Consider the following 11,386-nt stretch of genomic DNA (forward strand, 5'->3'; position numbering starts at 1 on the left):
CACACGTGGATAGTTTTTCTATTTTTAGTAGAGATGGGGTTTCACTCTTGCTCAGGCTGGTCTGGAACTCCTGAGCTCAAGAGATCCTCCTGCTTCAGCCTCACAGAGCACTGAGATTACAGGCATGAGCCACTGCACCTGGCCTGTTTATGCTATTTTTTGAATAAAGAAGCGTTAACTTTGCTGTAGTCAAATCTATCACTACTGAGAAACACTATCAATAATGAGGTTTGTTGCTTAGGAATTAGAGAAACCAACATTCAAATTTTCCTCCTATTACTAACTCAGATTTCGGCCTTAATCTCTCTGTGGTACAGATTTCCCATCCATAAAATGGTCCTTACAATACCAAACTTTATGGTGTTTTTAATACAGGGTGACCATAAAGTCTGTGTGCAATTTTAAATTGCACAATATTTTAAATTGCACACAAACTTTATGACCACCCTATATACTGTGCAAGACTATGCATCTAAAATACTTATCCCAGAGCTGGGCAATAATTACCCAATCACTGGTAGCTGCCACTGTGCTTTCCAGGGTTGTGGTTATTTTCTTCCTTGTCTTCCTTCCACTATTAGAGAGTTTTCTACTTCAAGGTTACATAGATATTTACTTAGATATTCTTTGAATGCATCTTCTTTTTTTTTGAGGCAGTCTCACTATGTCGCCCTGGGTAGAGTGCTGTGTCATCACAGCTCACAGCAACCTCCAACTCTTGGGTTTAAGTGATTCTCTTACCTCAGCCTCCCAAGTAGCTGGGAGGTGGCCTGCCACAAGGCCCAGCTATTTTTTGGTTGTAGTTGTCATTGTTGTTTTTGGCAGGCTCGGCCTGGGCTGGAACCTGCCACCTTCAGTGCATGTGTCTGGTGCCCTAGTGGCTGAGCTACAGGCGCCGCCCCATCTCACCCTCTCTGATTTGAAGTATTAACTTAATCAGATCTTTATCTTATTAGGTTCTTGTTTATGAACATAACGTTTTACTCATTGTAATTTTTACTGTACATCTTAAGATTGGATGTACACCTCATTCCTAATTATTCAGATCCTTTTTCTTACACTTTCAAAAGAACTTTAGAGTCACTTGTTATTTTTATCTGGCTGGCATAAAGTATATGGGGAAGATGAAAATGTCTAGTTTTCGATATGGTATGACTTCCCTGTTAAGGCATACACTAGCAATTTTACACTGATTGTTGTCCCATATCGTTCTTCTGTCTAATTATGTGTTGTCTCATTTTTACTGGTATTTAAGGAAGTACATACACTCTTATTATTTCCAATATTGATTCTTACATTTTCTTTTTAAATCTGATTTCATTATGGGAAACATCTTGCACCATGTTCATGGGTGCAATACACAACTGAAAGGAATCCTTGATTTTTTTCAGATGTTACTAACAGCAAGGTTAGTTAGTTTCATTCTTGGTTTGCAGACAGAGAAATTGGGGTACATAGTGGCTAAGTATCCGTTGCGACCTTGAGCCCACGCAGTTTAGCCCCACTGGGTGGAAAGTCCCATTCCCGGAGACCCAAGGCAGAGAACCGAGGCGCGATGTCCCCAGGAGGATGGAGACGCCTCTCTGGGCTCCCGCACTGGGGCGCTGTTGGCACGTGGCGCGGGGCTCCGGCCGAGAGCCTGGGAGTCCAAGTTGCCTGACGGCGGACACCAGCTGTCACCTGGTGGTGGCGATCCAGCGCCGAGCCGGCAGGACCACCGCAACTGCCACCAGGCGCGGGATGGGTAGGCGGCTCGGGGCGCGCGGCTGGGAACCCTAAGGGGCGGGGGCTCGGGCAGAGGGGCGCACCGGGGATCGGGGCCGCACAGAGATTAGGGGGCGCGAAAGGCGCGCAGGGGGTCCGGGGCGGCAGGGGCGCGGCCAGGACCGCCGCACCATGAAGGGCAACAGCACCGCCCTGCTCAACGCCTCGCAGCAGGCGCCGGGCGGCGGGGACAGCGCGCGGTCGCGCCCCTCGTGGCTGGCCTCCACCCTTGCCTCCATCCTCATCTTCACCATCGTGGTGGACATTCTGGGCAACCTCCTGGTCATCCTGTCCGTGTTTCGGAACAAGAAGCTCAGGAACGCAGGTAGGAGCTCCGGGGCTGGCTGTCCCCTCTCCCTGCATCCTCCACTCTCACGTGCCTTCCGAGCGAAGTTTCCCTTCTTTTTTTTTAAAAACTGCGGACTCGGAGTCAGTTTTCATTTTCCTCCAGCCCGCCCGTCTTACAAAAGACCACGAGGAGTTTCCAGCAAGAGGTGGAAAACTCTGCCAGCGTCGCTGTCCCTTGCCCCAGTGTGGGTGGCCTTTCCTGAGCGTTTTTCGGTTGAGAGGCCCCTGGCACAGGCTAGGGAAGGTTCCTCAAGAAGCTCTTTCAAATTAGACCGACGAACTTATCCATCGCTTGGTTTTACCCTTAATTTGGTTTTCCCAACTTTGTTAAAATAAGAGACAACATACACGCAGGCAAAATGATAGAGCAGCTGTTTTCATTTTGTTGGGAGTTGTTTTTCATATGATTGACAAAGAACCAGAGGCTTCTAAATATGCTTTGGAAAGCAGACGGGTACTCCTCCTAGTGAGTAAGTTCACATTTTAAAACAGAAGTTGTTGTCGTGAAGAGTGGCTTTATTTACTTATAATGTACAGCTAAAGATACTTTGGTGCTTGAGTTAAACTCCCTTTTGCCTCTGAGGATGAACTGAAGCTGGTTTGTCCACAGGACACTGGCTGTTCAGGCCGATAAATGGCAATTGGGTATTTGGTCCTCTGAACATTCTGCTTCTTTAATTGGAGACAAACTTTTGGGAGAAAGGCCAGGGAAGGAGCCTTGTGCTAATATATTTGGTAAAAGCAGTATTTTTATTCTAAGCAAACAAAAGTTGTTCTAAGCAAGTTGATAAAAGCTATAATTTTGTTTGGATCCTTTTACGGGAGCCCCCCGGGGCCCAACCTTGTTTTTTTTTCCGTGATGCTTGCACAGTGCATAATTTACAAATTAGCAACACGCGCCTGATGATACGTATTGAATTTGAGTTAGTAAATTGAATGAGATCACTTCATAGGTGACTGACTTAAACTACAGGAATCCTGCCTTCAAGGAAAGGCTCATTCCCCCCTAGTTAGAAAGGCAGATTTCTAGGGGCCAAAGACTGTTCTGAGCACTGAGGTAGCTGACAATGCCGGGTCAGCTCTGCAGGGGTGCCTGTGCTACCCAATCACAGAGCAGGAATTGGGTCTCAGGCGGGAAGCCGCAGTTGTCATTTCCAGAGCCCAGTCTGCAGCGCCCCCTGCTTTGTTGCCATTAACAGCCGCAGCACCTGGCAAATACTGCGGAAACTTTCCTTCAAAAAGTGTTTCCCAGGCCCTGCATGGTGGCTCACGCCTGTAATCCCAGTGCTCTGGGAGGCTGAAGCAGGAGGATCCCTTGAGCTCAGGAGTTCAAGACCAGCCTAAGCAAAAGCCAGAACCCCCTCTCTGCTAAAAATAGAAAAACTAGCCGGGCATTATAGCAGGCTACTATAATGTAGTCCCAGGTACTCGGGAGGTTGAGGTAGGAAGATGGCTTGAGCCCAGGAGTTTGAAGTTGCTGTGACCAATGATGATACCACAACTCTCTACCCAGGGGCAACAGAGTAAAACTCTATCTCAAAAAAGGGGGCGTTCCCATTTGCCTGGAGAATTCTGCTTCCCTGTATTGTATGAAAAAGAATTTAGGAAAAATGCTCCTTACACATTCTTTTATTATTTTACTTACCAAAGCAACTTTTTAAGAAAATGATCTATAAAATATTACATTCCTGATGCTGAACTGGGAAACCCATAATGAGATTTAATCTGTGAAGCTTTTGGACTTTGGTGTTTTTATAATTGGGACATTTCATTCAGATCTGCTGAAGAAAATCACACCATGAGAGGCTTTCCAGAGTGGATGGTAATTTGAAACAGTGATAGTCATGGCCAGTTCAAATACAAGTTTGAAGATGCTGCTTATAAGTTTTGATGAATATTCTGTCTTTCCATTTCAATTACATGTATTTCGCTGGCTTTAAGGATGAAAAGAAAAAAGAGAATGGAAGCAGTAAGATCGCTGTGGTCTAAGCTTTGAGCTAGTATTCTCTTTTGGAAATTTGTTATAATTGCAGTTATTTTCTCCCTCCTTCTCCCCTCAAGGGACCGTGTTGTATTTCACTTCTCAGGGAAGAAATGCAAAATGTTTAACAACCTGTGTGGCAGGGACCCCAGGCACAGCAGACACAAACTCCAGACAACCACTACAGCAGTGTTTTTCAACCCTTTTTGTCTCCTGGCACACTTGAACCTATGGTTAAACTTCCACGGCACACTTAAATTATGTTGATGAACCTGGGCGTTGTGGTGTGCCCCTACAGTCCCAGCTACTCGGGAGGCTGAGACAAGAGGATCAGTTGAGCCCAAGCGAGGTTGCTGTGAGCTATGACAGCACAGCACTCTACTCAAGGCAACAAAGAATTGTATCCTTTCAAAGAATTTTCAGCCTCACAAGTGAGGCTCTGTCTCAAAAAATAAAATAAAAATGGATAAATGAATAAATAATGTTGACCAAAAAAAGAGTAAGAGAAAAAGTATACTTTGAATGTGCTCTGAACTTCTTTTAAAAATAACTTCATTAATGATCTTTAAAAAATGTCATGGCACACCTGAGATCCTCTCACAGCACACCAGAATTCCATGGCACACATTTGAAAATTACTGCACACTGGACTCTGAGGTGCCAAAAGGATGCTAGCCCTGCTCCTGTATAAAATTTCATACTGGAATTGATGCTTCCATATTATTTCTTTTTTCTTTCTTTTTTTGAGACAGAGTCTCACTTTCTTGCCCCAGCTAGAGTTCGGTGGCATCATAGCTCACAGCAACCTCAAACTCTTGGGCTCAAGTGATCCTCTTGCCTCAGTCTCCCAAGTAGCTGGGACTACAGGCACCCACCACAACGCCCAGCTATTCTTTAGAGATTGGGTGTCAGTTTTGCTCACACTGGTCTTGAACTCCTGAGCTTAAGCAATCCACCCACCTTGGCCTCCCAGAGTGCTGGGATTACAGGCATGAGCCCCTGTGCCGAGGCCCCATATTATTTCTTTTAAGTAAATGTCATAGTATATCTGCATGATTCCTACAGTAAAAGAATAGGATTATATTCTTGCTATCTACCTTCTGATTTGGGAAATCAGTTAGTTACCAAACTGCATTTTCCATGTTTGCCAAATACAGATAATACCTAATCTTTTAGCTTCACATGATAGTTGCCATTACCTACAAAAATGCATGTGAAAACTCTTTGAAAAGGATAAAGCAAGTAATGTTAATGTTTGTTTCTTTCTGGGCAAATGTTAACAGTTAAAATCATTGAGCTACAGGCTTAGAACTCATGCACTTTTCTATATGTACATTTCACTTACATAAAACTTTGCCCAAGAAGGTATAAAGTGAGGGTATGATAATATGTTACCTACTCAAAATCTAATTATCTGGCAATCTAAGCTAAGTAGAATATAGCCAATAAATGGAAATTAGCAAAAATGACAAGCTGTCACCCACAAGTTTGTTACAATTTAAGAGTTCCACAAAACTGTATGTTAGCATCTAGGTATTGATAGACAAGCAGGAAATGAGAGGAAAGAGCGACAGGCAAAGAAACAGCACATCACAGCAAGCAGCATGGGTTAAAATAGACTCATTAAAAGCAGGTCTCAAAAACTGAAGAAGCACAAACTTTTGTAGGCACATTGTAAAGAAGCAAATAGCCCTGTACCATTAACTGCTCCTGAAAGCAGCACAGGACAATAATATACTTATTAATTATGCCCTATTTCATCAAGGACAGGTCCAACTGTGTACAGTATGTTCTGCTTAAAGCTACAGGGGTGTAATGCATTTTAGAAATATTCTTGTCTAGGCCAGGCAAGGTGGCTCACGCCTGTAATCCCAGCACGCTGGGAGGGCGAGGAAGGTGGAATGCTTGAGCTCAGGAGTTCGAGACCAGCCTGAGCAAGAGTGAGACCCCATCTTTTTTAATTTGGCAATGTTCAGATTCTTTTTTTTTGTTTGTTTGTAAATGTTTTTCAGATTGTTTTTATTTTGTAAATGTTCATTTCTCTTTAAGTATATTTTTATTTTATTTATTTATTTCATTATTATTTTTTGAGACAGAGTCTCATTTTGTCATTCTGGGTAGAGTGCTGTGGTGTTATAGCTCACAGCAACCTCAAACTCCTGGGCTCAAAGGATCCTCTTGCCTCAGCCTCCTGAGTACCTGGAACTATAGGCACCTCCCACAACACCCAACTCATTTTTCTATTTTTATTAGAGATGGGGGTCTCACTCTTGCTCAGGCTAGTCTTGAACTCCTAAGCTCAAGCATTTCACCTTCCTCACCCTCCCAGGTCTCAAACTCCTCTGAGCTCAAGGGATCCACCCGCCTGGGCCTCCCAGAGCATTAGGATTATGGGTGTAAGCCACCACACTTGGCTTTTAAGTGTATTTTTAAAACAAGCAGGCAATATGAACTATTCGAAAGTGAAATCTGCTAGAAATTGAAGGTTTAGTATGTAATTCTCATTTGCAACATTATGCAGATAACACAAATTCTCCTATGTCTCTGTTTTCCCTTTTGTAATAATTATTATCTCTCCACAGCAAGTAGTCCTGAGATTTAGAGACTGATTATTTCAACATTCAAGCTGCTCCCTAAGTTTAAGTGATCAACTCTGGAAGCTATGATAATTTTCTTGGTCAAGTATGCAAGCACTCCAAAAGTTATGATCAGTATGATTGTATTGAACAGACCTGGAAATCGATTTCAAACTAACAAAGTCCATGCTTAATAAAACTTCCATGCTGATAGATTTCTTGTTAGTGCTGTTGTTGTTTTCCTCCCGTAGTCCTTCATAATTTTTGAAATTATTGGTTCATGGCAGTTTTTTACTTTTAGAGACATCTCATCGATTTTTTTTTTCTCTACATCCTTGGCTGTTGTTTAAATTTTTATGAATTTTTTTCCTGGTCTGTGTAGTGCATTGTTATAGAAGCTATTTTTACAAATTTGTCAAAGTAATTCCCAGAATTCCCTGGAGACCTAAGGATAGTGGTTGTAGACTCTGAAATATACCATTGACTTTGCGTGTCACCCTGGCTTCCTCAAGCTATTCATCTGAAAGTATTCCTGATAGCAATTTTCAGTATTAGATTAATCATGGGTAGCAGAGAGCTCATTTTTGCTAGCTTTCAGAATCATTTTTCTCTTGGCAATTTTGAAAGTTAACCAGGGATAAAATACTCCCATATCAAACCTCCTGCTGTCAGTTCTCTCTCCCTGCTATTTGATGGTTCTGTTTTTAAAATACCTGCATTGAAAAGGATCTGACTTGGAAGTTACTTTAAATCTCCCTGGCATCCCTGGAGCATATTCTACTCCTTGTTTATTAACATCTTTAAAGGTGGGGGAGGTAACTCACACCTGCAATCCCAGTACTCTGGGAGGCAGGGGAGGGTAGATTACTTGAGCTTAGTAGCTTGAGACCAACCTGAGCAAGACAGTGAGACCCCCATCTCTAAAAATAGCCTGGGCATTGTGGCAGGCACCTGTAATCCCAGCTAGGAGGCTGATGCAGGAGGTTCGCTTGAGCCCAAGAGTTTGAGATTACAGGGAAAGAAGGAAGGAAGGAAGGAAGGAAGGAAGGGAGGGAGGGAGGGAGGGAGGGAGGGAGGGAATGAATTATCCCTAGAATATTTGAATTGTAAGATCTTCACAATGCCTTGAGTTTTCCCATTTTGTCTAAGTATTTTTAGGTTGCCTAGCTCTCAGAAATACTGTCTTCTAAAAGACAAATTAATATACTCCTTAAGGATTTTCTAGGCTATCCAAGAGGCAGTTGATGGGTTGTTTTAAAAGAAGCATTTGCGCATGCACGGAACTCTGCACGGCGTCATCGTATCATCTGTTGGTCCCCGTAAAGATAGTCCCTTAGTGAACACCTTCATTTTTGCCCCTCTCAAGAAGGTTGGCTAATCAGGTTGACCTGAAACTTGAGCGCTCTGTATCGTATCTCAGTAACTATTAGTGAAATTTAATACAGCGGCAGATGAGAAATAAACTTCTGGATTTTCTGGTTGAGGTGCCTAAAGTCTTGTCCTTCCACAGAGCTGTACGCTTTTGTCAATCACATTGAAGGAATCAGTCTCAAAAGAGAGACAAGAAATACCTCCTGGGTGCTGAATATTCAGGTTCATGAGGGTGAACAGGGGTTGCTGAGCTTCTGGTTTACAAACATGCATACTTGAATATTGTTTTTTTTTTTGTTTTTGTTGTTGGGTTTTTTGTTTAGTTTTGGTTTTGTTTTTGAGACAGAGTCTCACTCTACAGCCTTGGATAGAGTGCTGTGGCTTCAAAGCTCACAGCAACCTCAAACTCCTGAGCTTAAGAGATCCTCCTGGCTCAGCCTCCCCAGTGGCTGGGACTACAGGTGCCCACCACTATGCCCGGCTAGTTTTCTGTTTTTAGTAGAGATGGAGTTTCATTGTTGCTCAGGCTGGTCTGAAACTCCTGAGCTCAAGCCATCCACCTGCCTCCACCTCTCAGAGTGCTGGATTACAACTGTGAGCCATCAGGCGCAGCCCATACTTGTGTATTGAACAGTTTAGGTGCTTACTGGATCAAACATTTACTTAATATTTATCACATTCTTGCAGTATAAAATAGACTGTAAATTGTCAAAGATTTGTCAAAATGCAAGACATCATGCTAAGTTTGTGTAAAATATGGCTTCTACTTTGAAAGCCATTGCTTTCTATGAAGGCACTTCAAAGCTTTTGTTCCTTTTATTTTCAGATAAAAATAAGACATGAAGTACAAAGGCAGAAGGGTAGGGATGTATTTATACAGCAGAAAAAACTGTTCAACAGAAACATAAAAGTTAGTTGGTAGATGGTAACTGGGACATCAGCAGTCATGAGAATTGGGCTGGATGCAGTGGCTCCCACCTGTAATCCCAGCACTCTGAGGCTGAAGGGAGTGGATCACTTGAGCTCCGGAGTTCAAGACTAGCCTGAGCAAGAGCATGACCCTGTCTCTACTGAAAAAAGAAAAACTAGCCAGGCATTGTGTCAGGTGTCTGTAGTCCCAACTACTGGGGAAGCTGAGGGAAGAGGATCGATTAAGCCCAGGAGTTTGAGGTTGCTGGGAGCTATGATGATGCTATGACACTCCACCCAGAGTGACGGAGTAAGTAAGACTCTGTCTCTAAATGAATGAAAGAATGAGTAAATAAATAAATAAAATTTCTCCATGCACTATTATTCTGGTTGCTTAGAATCTTGGATATCTGTGAAAATGGATTCATTGTTGATCTGGAGTTTCACAGAGCAGAGCATGGAATAGATGACCTGGTAGTGTGTATAATTATGATTAAATTATTTAATTACTCCTGTTTGGTGAAGTTCATTAAAGAAGTACCTGTTCCCCTCCTGCCTCTCACAGCACACACCCTCCAGTGCCGGAGCTCTCAGCCACCTACCTGACAGGCCACCTCTGCACAGTCCGGGGCTTCAATTTTTCTCCAAACATTTGTGAAATAGGATTAATTCAGAGCAAATTAAACTAATGATTCAATTAATGTAATTACTTGGACAGTAATAAAACATAATTACTATAAAATAGATGGAGCAGGGGATGAAACCCATGAAAGCAATTCATGATATCATTTGTGACTTTACTTTTTAAGCTCTTTTGATAATAAATCTATGTTAGAATAGTTTGTTGTCATGACAGCCTTGGTAAAAAATGATCATTGATTTGTAACTGAATTGCATATGCTATAGGTGTTTTTAAAGTATTAAACATTTTGAGTTAGAATTTTATTAAAATATGCCCACTTAGAAATTTAAGTATTTCGTTGGTAATTCAAAGTGATCTAGGGGATAAATAGGTTTGCCCTGTAACTTTAATTTGAACTCATAGAACCAATTTTTTTTTTTTTTGAGACAGAGTCTCACTATGTCACCCTGGGTAGAATGCTGTGGTATCACAGCTCACAGGAACCTCCAACTCTTGGGCTTAAGCGATTCTCTTGCCTCAGCCTCCCAAGTAGCTGGGACTACAGGTGCCTGCCACAATGCCCAGCTATTTTTTTGTTGCATGTTGTTGCAGATGTTTAGCTGGCCCGGGCCGGGTTCAAACCTGCCACCCCGGTGTATGTGCCTGGCACTGTAATCACCAAGCCTCATAGAGCCAATTTTTAAAGAATTCACTTTTAGCCAGGTGTGATGGCTCACACCTGTAATCCCAGCGCTCTGGGAGGCCAAGCCGGGTGGATTGCTTGAGCTCAGTAGTTTGAGACCAGCCTGAACAGGAGTGAGACCTCAGTTCTTAAAAAATACCAAGGTGCAGTGGCAGGCACCTGTAATCCCAGTTATTCAGGAGGCTGAGGCAAGGGAATCCCTTGATCCCAGGAGTTTGTGATCCCATGGCATTCTACCCAAGGTGACAGAAAAAAAAATTCACTTTTATGACAATTTATCTGAAATTCCTATCTAAGTGGCACAAATTTTACTTTTATTCTATCATGACTGCTATTTAGTAATAAAATTAATTAAATAGAAACTTCAAGGATGAAGACTATTTTATTTCAAATGTTGGAAGGTAACAATTCATCAAGCATATAAGCAAAAGTCACTGTCCTGGGTACTATACTATCTGGGATACAGATAAGAGGAAAAATATATTGAGAAATACAGGAGGCAGCCAGGTTTATGGACAGTAGAATAGAAGGTGAAATTGCTATGTTTCCCAGGCTGATCTTGAACTCCTAGCCTCAAACAATTCTGCCACAGCGTCTAAAAGTGCTAAGATTACAGGTATGAGCCTCATGCCTGGTCTATATTAATTCAGAAAATCATCATGTACTCAGAATATTTAGAGTTTAATTTTTGCTCCTTAAATTCTTCGAAAATCTAAGAGAATTTCTGCCTTTTCCTTTGGTTTGAGTTGAAGGAGTACAAATATTTATACAGCTTTAGACACTACTCTGTACTTGACAAAGATTGCCTCATTTTATGCTCACCACAACACTGTGAGGAAGATTATCCCATTTTATGGGAGAAAAAACAAAGTTTGGCAGTGCAGTAACTTGTTCCAGAAGGCAGATGGCAAGGGGTGAAGCCAGAGCTCTCATCTACACAGCAAATGGTGGAGCCATTTTCTTCTTCACTCTCATGCTGTGGTAAGGATCACCGAAGCTAGAGGCCCATCTGAGAATGGTTGAAGAACTACAGTGGTGTAGGAGACCCAGCACTTAAGGATGATGTGGCTGGCTTAAGGAATAATGTGCTATGAGATTTCTCAGGTGCTGTA

At 42.4% G+C, this 11,386-nt stretch overlaps 1 protein-coding gene across 1 annotated transcript in view; it reads left to right on the top strand.

The window, feature by feature from the left end:
* The first annotated feature begins 1,871 nt into the window (after positions 1-1,871).
* The window catches only part of MTNR1A (melatonin receptor 1A), an 11,791-nt gene continuing 2,276 nt past the window's right edge, over positions 1,872-11,386 (top strand). Inside the window, exon 1 of the mRNA XM_003792766.1 lies at positions 1,872-2,089. Within this exon, the coding sequence (XP_003792814.1) occupies positions 1,897-2,089 (193 nt within the window). The 5' untranslated portion in view covers positions 1,872-1,896. The remainder of the gene's footprint in view (positions 2,090-11,386) is intronic.

Source organism: Otolemur garnettii, unplaced genomic scaffold (genome assembly GCF_000181295.1).
Source record: "Otolemur garnettii isolate 467f Iridium unplaced genomic scaffold, OtoGar3 scaffold00061, whole genome shotgun sequence".
NCBI lineage: Eukaryota > Metazoa > Chordata > Mammalia > Primates > Galagidae > Otolemur > Otolemur garnettii.